The 26,469-nt window shown below is 42.0% G+C and overlaps 1 protein-coding gene and 1 pseudogene across 1 annotated transcript in view; both read left to right on the forward strand.

The window, feature by feature from the left end:
- The window catches only part of LOC117346274 (vomeronasal type-2 receptor 26-like), a 70,132-nt gene that overhangs the window by 20,998 nt on the left and 22,665 nt on the right, over positions 1-26,469 (forward strand). Inside the window, exon 4 of the mRNA XM_033915675.1 lies at positions 24,433-24,954. Within this exon, the coding sequence (XP_033771566.1) occupies positions 24,433-24,954 (522 nt within the window). The remainder of the gene's footprint in view (positions 1-24,432; positions 24,955-26,469) is intronic.
- LOC117346744 lies at positions 11,972-12,589 on the forward strand (annotated as a pseudogene).

A 26,469-nucleotide genomic window follows, 5' to 3' on the forward strand; every position in this document is an offset into this window, starting at 1 on the left:
AGCAGTTCGAGAGGCCAAAATCCGAAAGGAGGAAACTTTAGCAAAGAACATCAAGAAGGGCGATAAATCCTTCTTCAGATACATTAGCGACAGAAACCGCAGCACAAGCGGGATAGTAAGCCTTAAGAAACCAGACGGGACCTATGTAGAAACAGACCCGGAAAAAGCTGAACTGTTAAACGAATACTTCTGCTCGGTCTTCACCCGCGAGGCGCCAGGTTCCGGCCCTCAACTACAAAAAAAGGATGGCTCAGTAGACCCGTTTAGTAACTTCAAGTTCACAACAAGCAGTGTCTACTGTGAGTAGTCAAAACTCAAGGTTAACAAAGCAATGGGGCCAGACAACCTACACCCCAGGGTGCTCAGGGAGTTAAGGGACGTCCTGGCGGAACCACTATCCGCACTCTTCAATCTCTCCCTTAGTACAGGTAGAGTCCCGTTGGACTGAAAAACGGCTAACGTCATTCCACTCCACAAAAAAGGTTGCAGGACAGAGGCTGAGAACTACAGACCAGTGAGTCTCACATCAATAGTGAGCAAACTAATGGAAACTCTAATCAAACACCAATTAGATATGATCCTGGATGAGGAGAATCTGCGGGATCCCCGTCAGCATGGATTTACCAAGGGGAAATCCTGCCAATCCAACTTGATCAGCTTCTTTGACTGGGTGACGGGGAAGCTCGATGTTGGAGAGTCCTTGGACATTGTATACTTGGACTTCAGCAAAGCATTTGATAGTGTCCCTCACCGCAGGTTATTGTGCAAAATGAGTTCTATAGGATTAGGTGACACTTTGACTAAATGGGTTGGGGACTGGCTTGGTGGTAGGCTTCAGAGGGTGGTGGTGAACGGCACCCCCTCCGTAACGACGGCAGTGATCAGCGGAGTGCCGCAGGGCTCGGTCTTGGGCCCGATCCTTTTTAATATCTTTATAAGAGACTTGGCTTAGGGGCTTCGCGGTAAAATAACGTTATTCGCCGATGACGCCAAACTGTGTAACATAACAAGCAAGAGCACAACGGACAATATGAAACACGACCTACTCCTATTGGAGCAATGGTCTAGGACCTGGCAACTGAGCTTCAATACCAAGAAATGCAAAGTCATGCACCTTGGCAGCCAAAATCCATGCGAGACTTATACCCTAAATGGCGAGATCCTAGCAAGGACTGTTGCAGAAAGGGACTTGGGGGTAATCATCAGTGAAGACATGAAGACTTCCAATCAAGTGGAGCGGGCTTCATCTAAGGCTAGGCAGATCATAGGATGTATACGTAGGAGTTTCGTCAGCCGCAAGCCTGAAGTCATTTTGCCATTATATAGATCCATGGTGAGGCCTCATCTGGAATACTGCGTACAATTCTGGAGGCCTCATTACCGCAAGGATGTACTGAGGCTTGAGTCAGTCCAGCGAATGGCCACCCAGATGGTCTCGGGACTCAAGGATCTCCCGTACGAGGAACGGCTGGATAAATTACGGCTATACTCACTCGAGGAACGCAGAGAGAGGGGAGACATGATCGAGACGTTCAAATACCTCACGGGCCGTATCGAGGTAGAAGAAGATATCTTCTTTTTCAAAGGTCCGACGGCGACAAGAGGACATCCATGGAAAATCAGGGGCGGGAAATTGCACGGCGACACCAGGAAATACTTTTTCACCGATAGAGTGGTTGATTGCTGGAATAGACTTCCACTTCAGGTGATCGAGGCAAGCAGCGTGCCTGATTTTAAGAAGAAATGGGATCGTCACGTGGGATCTCTGCACAGAGATAAATAGGGGAGGGTCATTGGGGTGGGCAGACTAGATGGGCCGCGGCCCTTATCTGCCGTCTTTTTCTATGTTTCTATGTTTCTAGGTCTGACCATTGTGTTATTGGGAAGTTGGTCCAGATCCTATCTGCTGCGATGGCTTCGTCTATTGTGGGTTTTATTAGTATCTCTTCTATGATGTTTCGAGAGTTGTTGAATGTGGATCTGATTGTGATGATTTTATGTTTGAAGTGGTCTGCCAGTTGAGAAGCTGTTGGAGTCTGGTTTCCTTGGGTAGCGAGGAAGGGTTTGGTATCAGTGAGATTTTTTACAAGGCTGAAAAGTTTTTTAGTATCAGATTTTTCGGTGCCAATGAGTTTGGAGTAGTAGTCTTTTCGTTTTTCCTTCAGTTTGATTTTGTATTGTTTGATTTGGAATCTCCATTCTGTTTTATTGTGGTCTTGTTTCTGTTTTTTCCATGTCCTTTCTAGTTGTCTGCATTGCCTTTTTAGGTGTAGGAGTTCGGCGTCAAACCATTTGTCTGATGGTTTGCATATTTTGTTTTTTGTTTTTAGTGGTGCTAGTTTGTTCAAAGTGGATTCACTTGTGGAACGCCAGGTGTTTATGAATTCTTTGGGGTTGTTTAAATCTATTGCTGGGTCTACTGTGTCCCAGAATGTGGTAGGTTCGATTTTCTGTCTGGACTTGAAGCTTGTTATGTGTGGAGTGGGTTTGTTGTTATTATGCACCCAGTTGATAGTGAAGGTGTACTTGTAGTGGTCAGACCATAAGGTAGGATGCCATGAGCCGTTGGTGATGTGGATGTTTTGTGTGTTGAGGTTGGGAGATGTGTAAGCGGCAATGTCAAGTTGATGGCTCTTTTCATGCGTGGGTTCGGGATTGAGTATCTGGTAGGATAGGGTGTTGAGGTATGAAAGAATATCCGCTACTTGTTTGGAAGAGTGGTCTTCTAAGTGGAGATTACTGTCTCCTAGGATCAGGTTATGTGTGGAAGCGAGGGAATTCTGGAAGATAAATTCTTCGAGTTCTTGTTTAGAGGTGTTCCATTTTCCTGGTGTGACATAGCAGAGAAGGCAGTTCAGAGTTCCTGTGGGAGTGTTGTCAGAGAGTTGGCAGGCTAGGAGGTCTAGGTGAGGGGTGGAGTGCTTGGTTAGGACTTTAATGTTGAGGAACATCCAGTGACTTCTTTATTTTGCCTAAAATACATTAAAAGAAAGGGTTTAAGAAAGGATTGGACAATTTCCTGCTGGAAAAGGGGATAGAGGGGTATAGATAGAGGATTACTGCACAGGTCCTGGACCTGGTGGGCCGCCGCGTGAGCGGACTGCTGGGCACGATGGACCTCAGGTCTGACCCAGCGGAGGTATTTCTTATGTTCTTATGTTCTTAAGTACCATCTTAGCATGGATGTCCAATTATGTCCTCATAAAACTTTCTCTTGGATCAATTTCTTAAACCAGAAGTAGTGAAAAACAAATCGTAGATTAAGGATTCTAAACAATTTTTGAATTTACTATCAGATATCCAAGATTGTTTCCATTGTTTGTGTTAGAATGTTTGGATGTGACTTCTCTGTACATGTCTATCTCTAAGGATGATGTATTATGTATGATCAAGGTTGTTCTAGAACAAAGGATTAGACAACATTTGATGAGTTTGTCACATATTGCAATGAAAAAGCTTTTTTTTTTAATGTATGATGGACAATATTACCTGCAGATATCTTGCATAAGAGTGGAAGCACCTTATGCTCCATCTTTCGTAAATTTGTATATGTCAAATTTTGACATTTTGTGGATATATTGTTCCCCCCATTCTAAGCAAAATTCATAGATTGCTTAGATATATAGATTTTTTTTGTTTGTTTTATGGAAGGATACTGTACCTGAATTAAATGCTTTTGTGGTATGGTTGAACACCTGTGGTGGGGGAGTGTGTGGTGCAGTGGTTAGAGCTATAAATTCAGTATACTGAAGTTGTGGGTTCAAATCCTTCACTGCTCCTTGTGATCCTGGCAAGTCACTCAATCTCCCCTTTCCTCAGGTACACTAGCTAGAGCTTGAGCCCACCAAGACAGATAAGGAACTATGATAAAGTACTCAAATGTGAAACCACTTCAGATATAAGTGGTATATAAATAAATATACAGACAGGCAGAAGAACACCTCGCCTTAGAGCAGGGGTGTCCAAGCTGCGGCCTGAGGGCCACATGCAGCCCCGTGAAATATTTTGTGTGGCCCCAGTCGAGGGCGATGCAATGTTTTCCTCTGCTGCCCCTGAGTGTTTATTGTCTTGCTGGCTCCCTCCTCTTTCTTGCTGCAGCATTTGCGCGGCCCCAGAAACATTTTTTTTTCGGCCAGTAAGGACTGGGAAAGCCAAAAGGTTGGACACCCTTGCCTTAGAATATAGACTGTTAGACAGAAAAGGCAAAGGGAGGTGTCTTTTCAACCAATGATATTGCCTTTATTGAGAAAACGCCTTCCTCGGGGGTCTCTATTGAGAAATATATGACACATAAGCCCTCTTTTACAAAGGCACGCTAAAAGGGGCATAATAAAAAAAAACTCTAAGTATTTGTGTTTTTCTTAGAACATAAGAATATAAGAATTGCTGCTGCTTGGTCAGACCAGTGGTCTATCGTGCCCAGCTCTCCACTCACGCGGCGGCCCTCTGGTCAAAGACCTGCGCCCTAACTGAGACTTGCCATACCTGGTTCAGCAGGAACTTGTATAACTTTATCTTTATTCCCTGGAGGGTGTTTTCCCCTATGACAGACTCCAGAAGAGCATTCCAGTTTTCTATCACTCTCTGGATGAAGAAGAAATTCTGTACGTAATCTGTTCCCTCTCAATTTTAGAGAGTACCCTCTCGTTCTCCCTACCTTGGAGAGGGTGAACAACCTGTCCTTATCTACTAAGTCTATTCCCTTCATTACTTGAATGTATCAATCATGTCCCCTCTCAATCTCCTCTGTTCGAGAGAGAAAAGGCCCAGTTTCTCTAATCTTTCACTGTACGGGAACTCCTCCAGCCCTTTAACTATCTTAGTCACTCTTCTTTGGACCCTTTTGAGTAGTACTGTGTCCTTCTTCATGTACGGCGACCAGTGCTGGATGCAGTACTCCAGGTGAGGGCACACCATGACCCGGTACAGCAACATGATAACCTTCTCCGATCTGTTCATGATCCCTTTCTTTATCATTCCTAGCATTCTGTTCACCCTTTTCGCTGCCACTGCACAAAGCGTGGATGGCTTCATCGACTTGTCGATCATAACTACCAAGTCTCTTTCCTGGGAGGTCTATCCAAGTACCTCTTCGGACATCCTATATTCATGCATGAGGTTTTTGTTATCTACATGCATAACTTTACACTTATCCATGTTGAACCTCATCTGCCATGTTAATGCCCATACCTCGAGCCTGATTATGTCACTTTGCAGATATTTGCAATCCCCCTGTGTCTTCACTACTCTGAATAACTTTGTATCGTCCGCAAATTTAATCACCTTACTCATCGTACCAATGTCCAGATTGTTTATAAAGATGTTGAAGAGCACCAAGCCCTGTGGCACTCCACTGGTGATGCTCTTCCAGTCCGAGTACTGTCCATTTAACCCCACTCTCTATTTCCTATGCTCCAGCCAGTTTTTAATCCACATGAGTATTTCACCATCGATCTCATGGCTCGCAATTTTCCAAAGTAGTCGTTATCGCAGAACCTTGTCAAACGCCTTCTGAAAATCCAGATATGCAATGTTGACTGGGTCGCCCTTGTCTATCTGTCTGTTTACTCCCTCAAAGAAGTGCAGCAAGTTTGTCAAACACGATCTGCCTTTGCTAAAACTGTGCTGACTGGTCCTGATCAGCCTTTGTCCATCAAGGTTATCAATGATGCGGTCCTTTATTAGCACCTCTACCATCTTTCCTAGTACTGAGGTCAAACTTACCAGTCTATAGTTTCACAGATTTCCCCTCGAAACTTTCTTGAAGATTGGCGTAACATTCGCCACCTTCCATTCTTCCGGAATCTTTCCTGATTTGATTGACAGATTGGCTATTAGTTGAAGCAGTTCAGCTATGGTCCCTTTCATTTCCTTGATGACCCTCAGATGGATGTCGTTAGGTCCCAGGGATTTATCCCTCTTAAGCCTATCAATCTGCCTACATACCTCGTCTAGACTGACTGTCAATCCTGTCAGCTTTCCGTCTTCATTTCCAGCATATAGCCTGATGGGTTCCGGTATGCTGTGTAAATCTTCGGTAAATACAAACGCAAAAAAATGTGTTAAGTTTGTTAGTGATTGCTTTGTCCTCCTTTAGTGCTCCCTTTATTCCATGGTCATCCAACAGTCCCTCCGTTTTCTTCGCGGGTCGTTTCACCTTACTATATCGAAAGAACGGCTTGAAGTTGTTTGCCTCCTTGGCTATTTTTTCCTCGTAGTTTTTTGGGCCCCTTTTACCACCTTATGGCACCTGCGTTGATGTTGCTTATGCTTGTTCCAGTTTTCATCCATTTTTAACCTTTTCCATTCCTTGAACAAAGTTTTCTTGTCTCTGATCTCTTCCTTCACCTCTACAGTGAGCCACGCCGGTTCTATGTTCTTTTTCCTCTTGGATCCTTTGTTGATACGTGATATATATAGATTTTGTGCCTCGGTGACTATTTCTTTAAAAATGGACCAAGCTTGCACTAGAATTTTTACTGCGCCTATCCTCTTAATCTTCTTCCCCACCATGAGTTTCATCTCTTAGTAATTTCCCTTTCAGAAGTTCAGCACCATGGTCATCGGTCAGGAATGATGTTTCTTCCCTGCGTCCAGGTCTTGTTTAGTTAATGGGTGGGTGGGTGGGAGCAGGGCCGCCATCAGGGCAGTACTACCAGTCCTGCATTCAGGGGCCCGGAGCTGACAAGAGGCCCGGGCTCCCCCAGGGTCCTAGGCCACAGTTCTTCAACCGCCGGTCCGCGGATCAGTGCTGGTCCCAGTGGCGTACGCGGGGAGGGGGGCGGTCCGCCCCAGGTGCACAGGAGAGAGCTGGATGACGGACCCACGGAGTTAAATACATCTCGAGCCACGAGGCTCGTCTTCTGTTCCTACCTGCCCTGCCACTCACATATAGCTGATCGGAAGTGTACCCCGATGTCAGCACTGACGTCGGAGGGAGGGCTTAAGCAAAGCCTGCCCTCCGACGTCAGCGCTGACGTCAGAGAATACTTCCTGTCGGCTATTTGTGCACGGCAGTGCAGGCAGGAAACAGGAGACAAGCCTCTTGGCTCGAGCTCCGTTTTGCTGAGAAAGTTGCAAAGATGGGCTGGAAGGCAAACGCGGAACACAAAAGGGGGAGGGAGTGTGTTTTGGACACAAGGCATGAACTTGGGAGAGAGGAAGGGAGGGAAAGAGATGCTGAGGTGGGGGAGGGAATGGGTTTTTGGACACAGAAGTCATGAACTTGGGAGAGAGGAAGGGAGGGAAAGAGATGCTGAGGTGGGGGATGGAATGGGTTTTTGGACACAGAAGGCATGGACTTGGGAGAGAGGAAGGGAGGGAAAGAGATGCTGAGGTGGGGGAGGGAATGGGTTTTTGGACACAGAAGGCATGGACTTGGGAGAGAGGAAGGAAGGGAAAGAGATGCTGAGGTGGGGGAGGGAATGTGTTTTTGGACACAGAAGGCATGGACTTGGGAGAGAGGAAGGGAGGGAAAGAGATGGTTGTGTACACGGGGAATAGAAGAAAGGAGAATTTTTTGTCATAGGGAGGGAGTAAGGTACAGATAGTGGCATACCAAGGTGGGGGAGGGGGGTGGTCCGCCCTGACCCGGGTTTATGTCCCAAGGGGGTGCACAGCTGGCCACCCTCCAGTGTTCTCCCTAGGCCGGCAAACTGCAGCTCTTTAGCCACTTGAGTGCCACCGCCGCCATCGGGAACAGGCCAGCGCCAAGTTCTCCCTGCTTTTCCCTGTGGGGCCGACCAACTCTCGCCACTCGCGTCAATTCTGACATCGGAGAGGACATTCTGGGCCAGCCAATCGCTGCCTGGCTAGCCTAGAATGTCCTCTCCGACGTTAGAATTGATGTCGGGTGGCGAGAGTTGGTCGGCCCCGCGGGGAAGAGAAGTAGGGTGAACTTGGCGCTGGCCTGTTCCCAATGGCGTAAGTGGCAGCCTATTCCCCAGTGGCGGTGGCAGCATTTTCCAAATGGTGATGGCATAGGGGAGGGCAGGGAGAAAGAAAGAAAGGGGGGACAGGAAGCCAGAAAGAAAGAAAGGGGGCAGGGTGAAACAAAGAAAAATGGGGCACGGAGAGAGAGAGAAAGACAGACATACAGAATGAAAGAGGGTGTGGAGAGAGAAAGAAAGAAGGGGACAGGGTGAGAGAGAGAGAAAAACACATACAGAAAGAAAGGGGGTATGGAGAGAGAGAAAAAGAAAGAAGGGGCAGCGTGAAACAAAGAAAAAGTTTGGGGAGGGAATGAGGTCTGGAGGAGAGGAAGCATACAGGAGGCTGAAAGAAGGGAAGAAATATTGGATGTACAGTCGGAAGAATAAAGTACAACCAAAGACTGATGAAATTACCAAAGGTAGGAAAAATGATTTTATTTTTAATTTAGTGATCAAAATGTGTCTGCTTTGAGAATTTATATATGCTGTCTATATTTTGCACTATGGCCCCCTTTTACTAAACCACAATAGCGTTTTTTAGCACAGGGAGCCTATGAGCGTTGAGAGCAGCGTGGGGCATTCAGCGCAGCTCCCTGCGCTAAAAACCGCTATCGCATTTTAGTAAAAAGGGAGGGGGAATATTTGTCTATTTTTGTATAGTTGTTACTGAGGTGACATTGCATAAAGTCATCTGCCTTGACCTCTTTGAAAACCCGCGGAATATAAATGATAATTAACATTTTCTCTGCTTGCAGTGTGCTTTGTGTTTTTAAAATTTTATTGTTGGTAGATCATTTTGACTTGGCCACAAAGGTAAGGGGGAGGGAGGGAGGGGAGCTGCTGAAAGACATCTAGTAATCCTTGCAGGCTTGACTGTGCAGGGAATTATTTTTGTAAAATCATGTTTTGTTATGTGACTGGCATTATTTAGACTTTAATTTCTATGAATGAATAGAATGAAAATTATATAAATTACTTGCTTGTTTTTATGTACGTGCGCTGAAGGAAAGTGGAGAGAGAGTGGGCTGAGGACGCTGAAGGGAAATGGGGAAGAGAGAGTGGGAAGAAGACGCTGATTTATAAATTTGACAATTGTACAGAATATTGTTTCTTTTTTTATATTCATCCATAGCTGCATGTTAATGATGTGCTCATATGCACTTATTTATCATCATAACATATACATCATCATTAACATGCAGCTGTGGATGTGTAAGGACAGACTGAGGAGGATGGATGGGAAGGAAGGAAGGTGCACATATCAACATATCGTACATTTTTAACATGCATGATGCAGCTATAGGCAAGCTGAGGAGGATGGGATCATACAGATGTGTATGTTCAGATATGCGCTCAGATGTGTAGTTTTTTCTGACATATTTATTAAGCTTACAGTATTTATAAAAACACATTTAATACTTGTTACAAAAAATATTGTGCAATTGTGATCTACCTCTGGCCTACAAAGGTCAAAAGAAATCCTTAACTGAGATTTTACATTCAAAAGTGAATTATAGCTACTAGCACTATTATTTATTAGTTATTTATTATGCAGATGTTTGTTAGTTTGTTATTAATTCAGTATTAGACATATGTTAGTTTAGAATAGATAGGTATAGATTAGTTTAGTTTAGGTTAGGTTAGGGCCCTGCTGAAAGAGTCTACCTTGACGTGGTTGCAGGCTTACAAATCTTTTGGTCAAAGAGTGCAGCGACAGAGAAAAGTATATGTGTATTCAGCCCATGGAAGAAGGGGGGGTCGGGGGAAGGAAGGGGTACATGGGGGGCCCAATAGGATTGCTCAGTAAGGGGCCCAGAAATTTCTGATGGCGGCCCTGGGTGGGAGGGTTAAAATGGTTGCTCATGTATGTCTGTAAGATGAATGTGCTTTTCTTGAATTATTATATGTATAATAAATACTTGTGTTTTGCACTGTTGATGTTTGGAAAATCAATAAAGATTTTTAAAAAAGTAGTCCCCTTTTGGCCTAAGGCCCTAAACGCTGAAAGTAGAAGCAGGGAACATGTTCATTCTCCAAAAAAATGTCCAAAATGAGGTATTTTAAAAAAATGGCCTACCTCTACGTTCAGCTGTTTAAATGCCCAGACCACCTTAGAACACATTATAAAGCAAAAAATAGCCTAAGTCTCAAACACCCAAAAGAAGACCTTTTCGGTGAAGGAGGGGCCAATCCTTCATCTAAAAGCTGGATTCTGTGACTGGTGTCTGTAAAATCAACACAGGTTACAGAATCCACCATACCACCCCACTCCCGCAATGATTATGGCAGAAGAGATGGCTCATCTCCCCTGCTGTGATCATGATTGCACCACCCCCACAGCAGGAGAGATGACTGATCTCTCCTGCTACAGTTCGTGGCAGTTCAGGGGAGGGGTGATTGCAATTGCTGCAGGAGAGATGCCTAATTTCTCCTGCTGCAATCCAACCTCCACTCCCGAACCAATACCGGCAGGAGGAATTGCAACCCCTCCTGCCCACACTGCACCCCCCTTTAAATACGGGCAGGAGGGAGCCCATCACTTCCTGCCCATGATGCACACCCCCACCCCTATAATATGGGCAAGAGGGAGCCGAACCCCTCCTGCCCATAGAGAATACCCCACCCCTCTAAAATATAGGCAGGAGGGATCCCAGGATCTCCTGCCCATGACGCACCCCCCATGACTGTAAACAAGGCTGTAAACTGTGTTTGCAGCAGTAGGCACTGCTAAAAGATCAAAGCCTGATCCTCCTACACCCTCTAAGGTGCCACTGCAAAAGGATTCTTCAGATATTCTGGAGCAGCTGATGATAGATATGAGGAATATAAAGGAAATGCTTCAAAATAACTCTATCAAGCTCCAAGATAACTATCAAGCTTACTACTGTCCAAGAAGAAGTAATAAATCTTTCAAAGCAGCTGTAAATCTCCAATGCTCGAATGGAAAACCTAGAACACCGGAAAACTGAAAATGAGACAACCCTGATTCAATGCCAGTCAGATCACAAAACTGTCATACGTCTGACTAAAGAAATAGAAGATCTTAACAACAGGGCAGAAGAAAAAATGTCAGAGTATTAGGTCTTCCAGAGCGAGCTGAGGGTACTATCAAATTTTTAGAGGACTTTATACCAAAAATACTCTCTTTGAATTTCAAACAACCATTAGAATTTGAAAGAGCACACCGCATACCATCACAAAGAAATAACAAAGAAAGAAATAATGGCCCTAGACTTTGAATCTTTAAGTTGCTTTGATTTCCACAAGTCATGGTAATATTAAAGGCTACCAAAGAAAAAAGAAACTTAAAATGGCAAGAATCAAGAATTTTATTCTTACCTGACTTTGCAAAGGCTACAGCAGCTGTGAGGAAACAGTTTTTGCTACTCCGTCCACAGCTGAGGCAGATGGGAGCAACATACGGGTTATTATACCTGGCTGTGATGAGGGTTACACATTGCAATAAGACCACACATTATGAAGATCCAATGAAATTGTAAGAATATATCAACCAATTTCTAGGTGGAATTTCATAATCATATATGATGGTTTTCATAAAATTAATGTTTTTTTTACTGACTCTGGTGAATATATTTTTGGAAAGGTAAGACTGTTTTAAAAAGGCTTTTTCTGTGTTTGTGACTGAATGGATATACAGATTTAAAAAGTTAAATGGGAAGATCGTTAATTTTGCAATTGGAGTTAACATTCTAATCTGTATTTCATGATGTTGGTTTAGAATGCTCTAATGAGTACTGACATAGTGATGACATCTGAAAGTTGTATGGTTGATACCGGAAGGCTACCGCTAATACAGATTGTCTGGCTGCTGGAAGATCAGCTCTCAAAAACTCTCAAAATGGAGATTTGGTATAAATTAGTTTAATGAAAATGGTTTAAAAGAAATACTCTGTTTAATAACTGATATGTCAAAGGTCAAGGAATAATTTCTGGTTTGGGTGTGACAAGAAATAAGATCGCCAGCGTTGGAAACAAGACTTGTAATATGCAGAGAATAGAACATGCACCGTCAATGATGCATGGGTGTCAGAAGCACAGGCTCTGTAATATCGCTGCTGCTGCAAGGGAAGGAAAATGGTGGAGTGTCTGGCTTCGGCACTGAGAAAGACAAAGTTAACTGTTCATTTTACTTTAAGATTGGTGCTTGCCACCATGGAGATAGATGCTCCCAACTTCATAATAAACCAAGTTTCAGCCAGACCATTGTACTGCTGAACCTGTACTAGAATCCCTAAAACACAGCACATATTTAGTTCTCAAATCCTAGGCCATATCAGTGACGTGGAGGTGCAGGAACACTATGACAACTTCTTTGAGGAAGTTTTTATGAACTCCAGCTGAAGTATGGTGAGATTGAAGAGATGAATATCTTTGATAATATTGGTGATCACCTGGTGGGCAATATCTATGTTAAGTTCTGGCATGAGTAGGATTCAGAGAGAGCCTTGGCTGAGCTGAACAACTGCTGATTTAATGGACAAGCCATTACTGCTGAGCTGTTACCTGTAACTGACTTCCGGGAGTCTTGCTGCCGGCAGTATGAGATGGGTGAATGCACCCAAGGAGGGTTTTATAACTTCATACATCTGAAGCCTATTTCTAGTGTCCCCCAGAGACAGTTATATGGATGCAGTTGATGTGCACATGGATCCCCAACTTGCTCGCCAAAGCGCTCCAGGTCTCAACAAAGGTACCGCCCTAGAGACTGGAATCGCAGGAGGTCACACTCCCCAGGGAATTGCCATGGATGCTTCTGGAAAAGAGACATCCCTCCCTTCCCTTGGCTGTTGCCTTCCCCCTTCCCTGAGAATCCTTGTTGAAGAGGAGATTAGGTGTTGTTTTCTTCCTTTCTTTACCTGAAGTGGGATGATAGACAGCTGAGCCATGGACATTGAGGAGGATCACCTTTGTTTATAGGTGGCTTTCTGCTTGTGGAAGGTGAAAGTACTGTTAGAGAGCAGGCTTTCTCTGGATAAAGTGATTCATTAAAGGTTGATTGCATTGTACTTTTGATGAGTGCAGTGACATACGTATAGCTATCCACAGCTCTTCCTCATCTACTGTAATTTAAGTAGCTTACTTTTCAAAACCATTATAAAGTGTATTCTTAGCCTTATGTGGTATTAACACATTTGCTGATCTGAAGATACACCTATACTATTTACAGCTGGAGTTTTTATCTTAGTTAAATGCTAATGGTTTCTTTGTGTTACACATAAAATGCTCTTGGTATTCTCTGTTCTTGTATCTCCTGCAGAGCACAGTAGGCATCCATCATACATAAAGGTCTCAGCACAAACTTATAGGCTTTTAATTAATTGTGATTCTACTATAATTAATATTTTAATGACAATATTGTTATTCTTAAAATTAGTCCAATATATATTCACTAGTTAAGTATTAGATTCGGTTTAGTAAAGATATATTCTTATCTTACTGGGTGGAAATTATTGCTTATGAGAGGGTTCATAGATTTAAATTTTTGACTTAGGAATATATATATCAGCTTGCTTATTTAATTCATGATACATTTTAAGGTTTTACTTGTATTGAGGTTTCAATTTTACCTTAATATTGGAGATATAAATAGATCAGTTATAAAATTTATCCATTTAAGGGAGTAACTTGTTATTTTAATTAAATGTTAATATAATATTTATATAAAAAGTGTTAAAGATTATATATATAGAAGGTGATATCATTATCTTTACAGTAGAATAAAATTTAATGAATTTAACCTAATTATGCTATTATTTTGTTTTCCAGATTAAGTAGATAGATGAGATGTAATATATATGGTTTAAACTTCAGGGGATTAATATTCTCAATTTATTGGATATTCTAGATATAGTAAAATATTAATTATATTTAACAGTAAATATTAAATGTAGGTTATTTTGGGGGAAGAATTAAAAGTGCTTGGGAAGGATAGTATTTGCTAGTCTAAATGCATGCACCCCGGTTTCTATATGATTTACAGGGAGGAGATAGGGGAAGGAATGAGGGAATTTTTAGTTTTGAATTTTGGATATGTGTGGAAGGATTAATTTTGACTTTGGGGAAAAAAGTTTACCATTTGTTAGTACCTTTAGATAAAAGGAAATGGTTTTAAAATTATACTCATTAAATGTAAACAGACTCAATCACCCCATTAAAAGGAAAAAGATTCTTAATTTTCTGAAAAAGCAGCAGGTAGATATTTATTTTATACAAGAAACCCACTTATCAGTGGGGGAGGTGGTCAAATTAGAGGGAGGATGGATAAAACACTATTTTTTCACCCCAGCATTAGGAAAAAAAAAGGCAGGTGTGGCTATCCTGATCAATAAGATTTCTGCAACATTTGATAACTTTTGGGCTGATTCAATGGGTAGATTAAAGGATATATGGTGGATTTTTCATTTTAATGCTCGAGAATTTACATTTTGCTCCCAAGTTCATAAATCATTCTCAAGAATTGATTATTTTTTGTTTCAGATAATTTAATTCAACAGGTTACAAAACATTCCAATAGACCTGTTTGGAGGTTCAATAATACTGCTTGCAGACTCAAACTTTCTTGAGGAAATTCAAATAAAAATTAATGAGTATTTTCAACTCAATACCTTGGAGGAGATTATTTTGTAAACTCTATGGGTTGCTTTTAGGGCTACTGTAGGAGGGCAGATTATTTCATATTTCATGTTAGAAAATTACTTAGAGTAGTTTTCCAATTTAGAACAAATTATTTCTGCTTTTGAATCATAATTGGCTTTAAAATGGGAACAAGATACTTTGACTGCCCTGTTGAAGGCTAAATATAAATATAATGAGATCTCTTCACAGTTGGCTAGGAAAGATTTGTTTTCTTAGGGCCGGATTAAAGGGTAGGCCAAGTAGGCATGTGCTGCGAGCCTGAAAACTTCAGGGGAGCCCAAAAACTCCAGACAGGCTCAACCACTGGCATTAGGGGAAGGCAAATAGGGCAGCTGTCCGGGTATTTGTCCCTGGTTGCATGCACACAGCTACCGTAAAGCTTCTCCTCTGACGCGATCCAGCAGAAACTGGAAGTTGAGTCAGAGGAAAATCTTCAGGGGAGCTGCACGCTCCTGGCAAACTCTTTTATTTGACCATCGTATTGGCATAGGCAGAAAACCATGAAGTCCAGCACCCATCCCGAGGCCACTTCAACCACCTCAGAAGAAAGTTTTGACAGAGAGGGAACAGGAGCTACAGCTCGCAGCTGGCATATCCCACCATTCCACGTTAGACGTCTCCTCAATAGCTGAGTCTGGTGGAGTCCCGGGGATTCTCGTCTGGGGATTCTTCTGGTCCTGAGTTATAAAGTCTTACGAGCAGCTTTTCTATCATCATCTCCAGCGATTTTGAGTTGCAAGGTTTGTTGATAGATGAAGTCTCTCGTTTGCTGAGTTGTAAGGTCCTTCTTTGGGTAGCCCTTCGGTCGCCAAGTCATAGGTTTCATAGTTTCATAGTTTATTTAAAAATTGATTACACGCCTATCAAAATTCTAGGTGAAAGTACAATATTAACAGCCCTTTGGTTGTTGAGTCACAGGGTTCCTCGGGTGGGCCTTCATTCACCGAGTCCTCTGGTTCAGCATCCATGTGTTCATTCATTCTTGAGAATCTGACGTTTCATTGAACGTTTCACATCTGCCATCTCCATCTCCATGGAATAAATGTCTAACCACCTTCATTTCAAATTATAAATTTCTCTGACTGCTTTCCTGCTTTGTTGTATCTCTGAAATGCTTCCAGATAAACCTTGACTACTCTTGGCTTGCTAATGAAATTTGAAAGTCTTTTTCTGTAACATCACTGTCTGTATACAGTCTCTTCCTCAGTAAACCACTTTGAATTGCTTGTGGTATTATAGTATACAAAAATAAAATTATTATTATTATTATTTTGAATGAAGGCCCCTTCAGGGCCTGGCTGAGACAGTGAGGGGAAGTTTGGGAGATGGCCCGATAAGCAGGGTAGGATTAATTCTTCAAGGGCCACTAGGCACACAAGTATACAGGGCCTCCAAGTCCTTCCCCACCATTGCCCCACCCCTGTCATGCCCATGCTCTGCCCATACCCTGCCCTCATTTATTAACCTGTTTTTTATTTACTTCTTTATTTCCACTTGTATTTCTTTTTTTCTTTTATTATAAAATTCAAAACAAGCAACAACGGGCTCCTTTTACAAAGGTGCGCAAGGACCTTAATACGCGCAATAGTGCGCATTAAATTCCCAAGCGCACTAGCCACTACTGCCTCCTCTTTAGGAGGCGGTAGATTTTCAGCTACCACGCACTATAGCGCATGGTAATTTTGTGCGTGCGTTAAAAACCCTACCGCACCTTCGTAAAAGGAGCCCATAGATTACCATATCAATGCCAGTATACAGTTTTAGTTCTATGCAAGCCCCAAACATCTCTGAACAAATCTCCCCTTCCTTTCCTTCCCACCTACTTGTCCAGGACTTTAACTCTGAACTCGTTCCATACGTATATAAAAGTATCCAAATGCATTGTAAAGCAGTAATACTATCTGAAACATAAGTGTATATTAATAACCAAGTTTGCAACTCCTCTGAACTGCCTCACTCTGTCATCCAACTTTAACCCATATGTATGTATAAACAACCAAATCTGTAACTCCTCTGGTACTTTCCACTCCATGTATGTTAATTTGTAATAAAACAACAAAGCAAGCGTGGAACAATCCAACGTGGAACAAAAGAAGATCGGCAGATAATAAGGAGATTCAAATTAGGTTTTTCAAGGTGCTCCCAGGAACCATGACTGATGCATTTCACCAAACAAGGCTGGTTAATGCTAACAGAAAACCATGTCTTTCATACACACAGGACACTGAACCACCCTCACCCAGTATGGAATAAGTAATCACAAACTTGCCCCCCCGCCCCTTTTTTTTTTTTTTTTTACAAAAGCACTGAAGAGGTTTTTAGCACTGACTAGTGGGCTGAATGTTCTGCACTGTTCAGATGATCATAGGAATTCTATGACAATCAGAGCAGTACAGAGAATCCAGCATGCTGGCTTGTGCTACAAACCGAAGGCACGGTACAGTTTAGGGGTGAAGAAACAGTGGTGCATATCACTCAATACTGATAGCAGATGTAAATTTGAAAAAAGAAATTACATTACATTACATTAGTGATTTCTATTCCGCTTGTACCTTGCGGTTCAAAGCGGATTACATAAGAAGAGAGCTGGACATTTCCAGGAGGGTACATTACATTGGAGAATTTCTGGTACAGGTACAAATTGAGGATATAGATTAAATTACATTGGAAATTATTTCAGGTTACGTTACATAGAAAAGTATTCTGTTTCCTTACATTGGTAGATAGTTGGTTTCGGTAGGAGATATTAGGTTTCAGGTTGATTACTTGGCTTTCCGGTTCTTTTTTTTCCTTAGGTCAGTAAAGTATACTGCTGTTAAAGTATCCTGTCCGGACCTGAGGAAGGATAATTTGGTCTCTGAAAGTTAGTCAAAAATGTATTAAAATTAGTCCAATAAAACGATCACAATATTTCCATTTTCTATATATATAAACATTTATCAACACAGCTACAATACTACTTTATCCTATGGAAAAAAATATTTTAAAAATATAATTTTTTTCTACCTTTGTCGACTTGATTTTCATATAGGCTCTCTGTCTAGTGAATTATGTGTTTGGTTATTCCTATTTGCACTAGAGTTTTCCATAGTTTATTATGATCCATACAGTCAAAAGCTTTGCTGGAGTCAATGAAGCAAAGGTAAAGGGGGTTTCAGTATTCTTTGCTCTTCTCCAATATTCATATAACATTGGACTAGGACTCGAGCACAAGTTTATGGCACCTAACAAGCTTTGCCTCCCAGTTTCTGGTTACCTCATCTTGTCATTTTATTCCTTCCTTCCATCCACTGCCTGCCCCTTCCAGAAACTATCTGTCAACCTCCTTCCATCTTTCCATTTCTCCTCCTGCCCTCCCCCTGCCCCCTTGGTCTGGCATCCATCTTCATCCCTCTGTTCACCTCATGGTCTAGCATCTTTCTCATTCTATCTCTCCTTCCTTCCCCCCTCTCTCTTCTCATTTCCTCCATTCAGATCTGATATTTCTATCTCCTTCCCCCTTTTTCCCAATGCTCTGGCATCTCTCTCTTCTCTATTTTCTACTTCTGTCTAAATTAAATTCTCTCTTACTATTCAGACCTCAGTTTTCCTCTTTTCACTGTGTCTACCCACAGATTGCCACCCCCTTCCTTCACCCCTCCACTATCTCACTAACTCTCTTCATCCCCCATCTAGCATATGCCCTTTTTCTTTATCCACTTCTTCCATCCAGTATGTGTTCTCTTTCTCCACTTCCACTCAGCATCTGCTCTCCCATCTCAACTGACATCCGTGTGCCGTCTTCTCTCTCTCTTTCTTCTCCCCACTTCTATCTTCCCCTTGTCTCCTTATCTTCACCCCTATTTCATCATGTTATCCTGCCCCCTCACCTCACCGCTGCTGCTTTCCCACATGCTCCTGATGCTGATGGCACAATTTCTCCCCACTTCCATCATCTGTCCCTTTCTCCCTACTTCCATCATCTGCCCTGCCGCCTTCTCTCTCTACTCACTTCCATCATCTGCCCTGCCCCTTCTCTCTCTCCCCACTTCCATCATCTGTCCTGCCCCTTCTCAATCTCCCTTCTCCAAACTTCCATCTGCCCTGCACCATTTTCTCTCTCTCCCACTCTGAGCTTCCACCCCAGGCCAATCTCCCTCCCTTCCCCTCACCTAAATGGTGACGATGGGCCCCAGCATTGACAGCAAGATCACTTCAATAGCAAGATTGGGCTCCCCCTTGCATAGGCAGCAAGATTGGGCCCCTCATCGGCATAGGCAGGAAGATCAGCAATGGCAACTGCAAGTGGTGCTCAGCCCAAAGAGTCCCTTTGATGCAGCTTCCTGTTTCCGTGTGGGCAGTTCGTGTCATAGAGAATCTTTGGGCTTAGCACCGCTTGCAGTTGCCATTGCCAATCTTGCTACTTATGCCAGTCAGAGGCCTGATCTTGCTGTCGGCCATCCATCCCTCCCTTAGACGCTGTTTGGGAAAAAAATTTTTGAAAAGTGATGGTGAGTGTTTGCCCTCCTTCAGCAGGCCCCCTCACAATTAAGGACCCTAGGCACCTGCCTAATGGGCCTATCCTTTAATCCGGCCCTGACGATAAGAGAAAGAGGTTAAGTGGCACTTTAGTTTTAGGGGGACAGATGCTGAATGGAAGTGGGGTAAGAGGGGAGAATATGCGCTGAAAGGAAATAGGGAGGAAAAATAAAAAATGTCACTTGCTGGATTAGGGGAAAAGGATAGAGTTAGATACTGGAAGAGGTGAGGGAAAGAGGTGGCAAGCTGTAGGTAGACACAATGAAAGAGGAAAATTGAGGACTGAATAGTAAGAAATAATTTAGATAGAAACAGAGAAGGAAGACCCCAGAAGAAAAGGAGGAAGGGAGAAGAGAGATGCCAGAGCATGAGGGGAATGGGAAGAGACAGATACCAGACCAGGGAGGAGGAAAGGAGGAAGGAGACAGATACTAGATCTGAGTGGAGGAAAGGAGGAGAGAGATATTAAAATCTGCTGAGAGGGAGGGAGATGGAAAGGAAGAAGACAGATGCCACACCATGGGGGGAGCGGAGAGAAGTAGATGGATGCCAGACCAACTGGGGAGGGGGGAGGGAAAGATGGAAGGGAGCAGCAAACAATTTCTGAAAGAGGCATAGAAAGAGAGCAGATGCCATATGGAAAAGGCAGAGAGAGGGCAGACAGCGGATGGAAGGAAGAGAATGATGAGATGATGAAATCAGAAACCAGACAACAAAGGTAGAAAAAAAATCTAATTGTTTTATTTACTTCTTTTTGCTTTAGGATAAAATATTATTGTAGCTGTGTTGATAATTGTTTAATAGAAATGGAAATAAGGTGATCCTTTTTATTGGACTAATTTTAATATAGTTTTTTTAGTAATTCAGATACCAAAACTCCTTTCCTCAGGTCAGAACAGGGATACTGTAACAGCAAGTAGTTTACTGACCTGAAGAAAGAGGTTTCAACCTCTGAAAGCTAATTGAGAAATGTATTAGTCCAATAAAATGGCAGGCATTAAATTTTCTTCCTGCATGCCCCATGCCTCCTACCCAAATGCAAAATATAAATTGGTAAACTTCTCAAAGCCCTGCCAGCTGAAGATCTCTGCCTCTAGGAAGGAAGGGGGGATTTGTTCAGAGATGTTTGGAGGTTTCATAAAAGAAAAACTGTTACTGGTATGGTAATCTTTGTTGTTTGTTTTGAATTTTAAAATAAAAGAAATAAAGAAATCAAGTGGAAATAAAGAAGTAAAGAAGAAAATGGGTAAATGGGGGCAGGGTGGATGGGGTGGGGCAGGAAACCTAGTGGACTTGTATGCCTAGGGGCCCTTTATGAATTAATTCTGCCCTGGGTGTCCTATACAGAATTTGGGCCAAAGTGCCTTCACCTCCAACTCCTCCTTTCCTTTCTCCCCAGACTATGGCTGAGTACTTCCATAGTGCGTAAGAGTATCTGGATTATCAACAGCAATTCTTCATTTAGGATTGATTCTTTTGAATAATCTAGTTTTACAGAGTGAGACGGTCTGCTGTTTGGAAGCTGTGGGCACTATTTTGACTTTTTCTGCCACTTAGATGATACGCTGGCTTTATTTTTGCAACCTCAATGCGTAAGTTGTTCAGTGGATGTTTTAATGGACAAAAAAACCCAAACAAATTTACTTTGCAGTAACCTCTCAGGTCAACATGGTTAACAACAATCAAGAGACTGTACAAGCTGAAACATGGTATATGTTGTTTCTTGGTGTTACAATTTGCATGGTTGCCATTAAAGATTATTTTGACTTGTAGATCAGGTCTTCTCTGCTCTTCTGTTGGATTGACTTGCTCATTTTGAGTACTTCCATGAAAAGGTTCATAAGATTAACCTTGAAACCGAATTGCCTCCACCTCCCCCTCTTCTGCTCCACTCCACTGACCCTCTGTTGTCTCTTGTCACTTTTTCTTCCTTCTCTGAAATTTATGAAGAGGAAACTGTACATTTTTCCTCTTCCAAACTCACTTCCTGTTCTTTTGATCCCATTCCCACCCATTCACGGACCAACATATTTCCTACTGTCATCCCCTTTATGTGCCATTTCTTCAACCTATTCTTCTCCACTCTAACTGTGCTTAACACCTTAAAACATGCTGTAGTTAAACCACTCCTCAACAAAACCTTACTAGACCCTATCTGTGTCTTTAATTATTACCCTATCTCACTCCTTTCTTTCTTATCCAAGCTACTTAAATGTGCTATTCACCATCATTGTCTTGACTTTCTTTTGTCTCAAGCTATCCTCAATATACTTCAATTAGATTTTCATCCTATGGAAACAGCCCTTGCTAGAATCTCCAAAGACCTGCCATTGGCCAAATCTAAAGGCCTCTACTCCATCCTCATCCTTCTTGATCTATCTGTGATTTTTGATGCTGAAGATCACAGCCTAATCACCAAAACACTTTCCTCACTTGGGTTTCAGGACTTTATCTCATGTTTTTCTTCTTATCTTTTCCATCACACTTTCAGTGTAAGCTCTGGAGGATCCTCCTTTGCTGCCATTCTGTTATCGGTCAGTGAATCTCAGGGTTTATCTCAGTCTCCATATACAGTTTATCCCTTGGTGCTCTAACTTCTTCCCATGGCTTCCACTATTATCTTTCTGCTGATGACTAGAAAATCTACCTTTCAACATCTGAAATTTCTACACAATTCCAGGCCTGAGTCTCAGCCTTCCTGTCTAACATTGCTACATGGGTATCTTGCCACCATCTAAAATTAAACATGGCCAAAACTGAACTTCTTATATTTCCTCCTAAACCTGCCTCTCCTCTTCCTCCATTCTATAGTTCAGTGGATAATGCTCTCATCTTTCCTGTCTCATTGGTTCACAACCTCAGTATCATTTTTGACTCATCTCTTTCCCTCTCTTTGCATATCTAACAGACCACCAAAACCTGTCATTTCTTTCTTTACAACATCATTAAAATCTAGCCTTTAATTTCTGGTCAAACTGCCAAGTCCCTCATCCACACTCTCATCACCATTTGCCTGGACTACTGCAAATTGCTGCTCACAGGTCTTCCACTAAGCCATCTCTCTGCCCTTCAGTCTGTTCAGAATTCTGCTCAATACCTCATATTCCACCATTGTCCTTATGCTCATGTTACCACTCTCCTCAAATCAATTCACTGGCTTTACCCTGTCCATTTCCACATACAGTTTAAAGGCTTCCCATTGACCTATAAGTATATTTATTCAGCAGATCCTCTGTATATCTCCTCTCTTATCTCTCCCTATACTCTACCCCAGAAACTCCATTCGTTGGGTAAGTCTCTCTTGTATGCATCCTTCACCTCTACCACAAACTCTCAACTCCATACCTTCTACCTTGCTGTGCCATATGCCTGGAATAACCTGCTTATAAATTGGGCTCCATCTCTGGCAATATTCAAATCCATGCTAAAAAAAACACAGCTTCAAAAAGTGGGCTAAGTCCTAACACAAACCACTTATAAAACACCCGTTTCTGTTTGTCATTTCTTCTTTAGTCCTTTACCTTATCTGCTTCATTATTCTCATTGTAATTCTGTGCCCCAGCAGTGTGTATAGATTCACCCTTTTTTTCCTGTTTGTCTATCATAATTAGATTGTAAACTCTTTCAATCAGGGATTGTCTCTTGCATGTTAATGTACAATGGTGCATGCATCTGGTAGTGCTATATAAATAAATAGTCTGCATATAAAACTGACGGACCGCTATCGCAGCCATTATAGTACTAATTTAAAAAAAAGCAAGTCATGTTCTAAAAAATGCTCATGCAAATGAGGTTTTCTTTATAATGTCACTGGGGTACTAATAGTTAAATATTAGTGGAAGTCAGAAAAATATTAGAATTCAAATAAAAGAACTGTCTTCTCATTCAAATTGGTAACCAAACTTCAGGATTGCAACCGTCACGTTTGAAAGTCACTCAGAGGTATAGAGTTCTTCAAGAAGAGAGTTGCGCCCTCTAGTGATGAACCAAAGTATATTTTTCAGTCGTTGCAACTTTATTAGTTCTAGTTACGCTCCAAGTTTGATTACAAAAGTAAATAAATGTCTTTACAGTCTTTCAAACACTTGTATGAAAATACTTTGTTTTTTCTTATCTTTACAAATCTTTTCAAATAAACAAATGTTCATTTGAAAAGATTTGTAAAGATAAGAAAAAACAAAGTATTTTCATACAAGTGTTTGAAAGACTGTAAAGACATTTATTTATTTATTTACTTTTGTAATCAAACTTGGAGCGTAACCAGAACTAATAAAGTTGCAACGACTGAAAAATATACTTTGGTTCATCACTAGAGGGCGCAACTCTCTTCTTGAAGAACTCTATACCTCTGAGTGACTTTCAAACGTGACGGTTGCAATCCTGAAGTTTGGTTACCAATTTGAATGAGAAGACAGTTCTTTTATTTGAACTCTAATATTTTTCTGACTTCCACTAATATTTAACTATTAGTACCCCAGTGACATTATAAAGAAAACCTCATATAAATAAATAGTAGCAGCTTTTATAATATTATCCAAAAGGTTAGACGTATAGAAGTATAAGCAACCACAATCACCAACAACTAGGAAATTGTCTCCATCCCCAAAATATTTGTGGCTTGGAAAGAACCTCCTATATCCATGTTTGGTAGTTGACCAATGGTTAATTCACTTGACAGATTAACACAACTGCACTGCCACTTTATACAAGAAGTTTCAAGTTTATTAAAATCTTGTTTTACTGCCAAATCAGAATTCAAGGCGGTGTACATCCAAAAATTAAAAATACACATTTTTAAAAGTACAAAGTACAATGGGGGTTTGTCATATGTGGACTTAGCAGGACAAACGGACAAACCGGTACAAGAGGAAGGCAGTAGAACTACAGTGTTTTTTGCCATTTAGCATGCTTGATCTACAACTATTTGTAGGAGAACTATGGCCCTCTTTTACTAAGGTGTACAAACCGATTAGCGTGCGCTAAACGCTAATGCGTGCATGTTAGTCTATGGATGCATTAGAGTTTAACAGGTGCTAATTCGATTAGTGAATGCTAATTGGGTTAGCGCACCTTGCCACCTCTTTCGCAAAGGTGCGCTATGCTTTTTAGCACGCGATAGATGTTAGCGCGCGCTAAATACGCGCTAGACGCTAATGCATCCGTGTTATGCTATGGATGCATTAGCGGTTAGTGTACGCGTTGATTTAGCGTGCGCTAAATCTGTGCTAAAACGCTTAGTGCAGCTTTGTAAAAGAGGGGGTATGTTTTATGTAAATTAAAGTGTAATCTAACAATGACAAAGATGATGGATTATTTTTTTCTACAGATCAGTTTCACATCGCAGAGTCTTTATATGAGTGATAAGGTTAACTTTCCTTACTTCTACCGGACTGTCCCCAATGAGCTGCATATCTGTGCTGGGATTGTCAAGTTACTTAAGCATTTTGACTGGACTTGGGTTGGTATCATTACAACTGATGATGACAGCAGCCTGAGGGCAGTCCAGATCTTGAGAGAAGGGATTGAACAGCATGGTGGCTGTATCGCATTCATAGAAACCTTCAGTCATACACAGAACAATTTCATGCCAGCAAAGAAAATATTGAAAATAAATGAGAGCATTCACATGCCATCAATAAAAGTGATCATTGTCTATTCTAACACAGACAATACATTGTATCTAAACAGTGAAATACTATTTCTGGATATCCCTGGCAAAGTCTGGATCACAAAAACTGAACTGGATTTCCCTTCAAGATTGGGAAGCCTACATAAGAAAAAGAACAGCACATTGTCATTTGCAATAGCAAATAAGAAGATTCCAAGTTTTACAAAATTTATCCAGGAGGTAAATATTACCCTGCTTCCAAGCTTTTATTTCACTTGGCTATGGTGGTGGGGCTTGTGTGACAGTCAATGCCCAAAATATATCAAAAGATCCTGTAATTTTGATGAAAAACTGCCCTTATTCTCACACTGTGGCACCGAATACTTTGGGAACAGCAACAGTGTATACAATGCTGTCTACGCCCTGGCACACGCACTGCATGACATGCTCATGCATGGCTCTGAAAACAATACCACATGGAACAGAGAAATGTGGAAACTATCTGATCATTTACCAAGGAAGGTAACATCATTTGTTATGTTGTGTTGCTCATTATAAAGTGGAAGTAAGACAAAGCAGCATGTGACAGGAAAGGCTTTGAAGATAGAAGGAAGGGTGTACTTGAGACTATAGAGTTCCAGGGAGACACTGAGACCCCATGATCACAGAATATTGCTCAAATTAAGATTGTTCACAAGAAGAATAGATGATCAGGAACAGCCCAAGGGTATCTGACTCTCTAGAACAGGGGTCAGCAACCTTTTTAAAGCAAATGCCATTTTATCCTAAATGTCTGACCCAAGATTTACAAAGAGCTATAATGGAAAGAGAAGGGGATTTGAGATATTCCAGTTCTTTCACTTTGTTTTCCCTACCCAAGGTCTAGCTTATCTCCCCTCTTTCTCCGCTCTAACCCCTTACAAGTCTCTGTTCATTTCATCGCTCCCTCCCTCCCCTTACCCTCCTATTCCCCCAACCCATACCCAAGGCTCGTTCCCCTATCCATGTCCTAACCTTTGATCTCCCTCTCAATCCCTTGATTCCCCATCCCACCACAGGCCTACTTAGATAATAGGTCCATCATGGGGGGGGGGGGGGGGTGAGGAGGTATTCAGGGCAGGAGCATGGCCTTATCATGACAGGTCAAACCCACAATTCTCCTGCCCCTCCACTCTGCCATGTGTAGGTAGGCCCTCCCAGGCCTACTGAGGTGCCTGGTGGTCTAGTGAGGATCTTCATGACAGGAATGTAGCCTTCTCATTCCTACCTCCTCATGGCTACCTTCTAAAATGGCTGCCTCAACCTCTTGTTGCATCTCACAGTACTACAGGAAATGCCGTGAACAGCTTTAAAATGTCACAGCTGCTATTTTAGAAGGCAAATGCATGGAGGCAGAAGTGAGAGGGCCACATTCCTGTCATGAAGACCCTTGCTAGATGACCAGATACTTCAGTAGGTCTGGGATAGGTTACCTATATTCCCTCTAAGCTGAGCAGGTGTCCTCCAGCTGCATTGCTACCACTAGGGGGTGGAATATTTTCAGTCGCTAAGGACAGGTATGTTCCCTGGAGTCCTGCAGAACTTGCCTGTCCCTCACAATTGAAAAATGTGACAGTAAAACAGCACCCTCTATTGGTGAGACTGTGGGTGGAGGACTCCTGCTCAGCTTAGAGGGAACAGTGGAACTTAGCGCACACTAAAACGCTTAGTGCACCTTAGTAAAAGGAGCCCTAAATGGTTTATAAATTTAAAAAA

The sequence above is a fragment of the Geotrypetes seraphini genome, chromosome 12, assembly GCF_902459505.1.
Source record: "Geotrypetes seraphini chromosome 12, aGeoSer1.1, whole genome shotgun sequence".
NCBI lineage: Eukaryota > Metazoa > Chordata > Amphibia > Gymnophiona > Dermophiidae > Geotrypetes > Geotrypetes seraphini.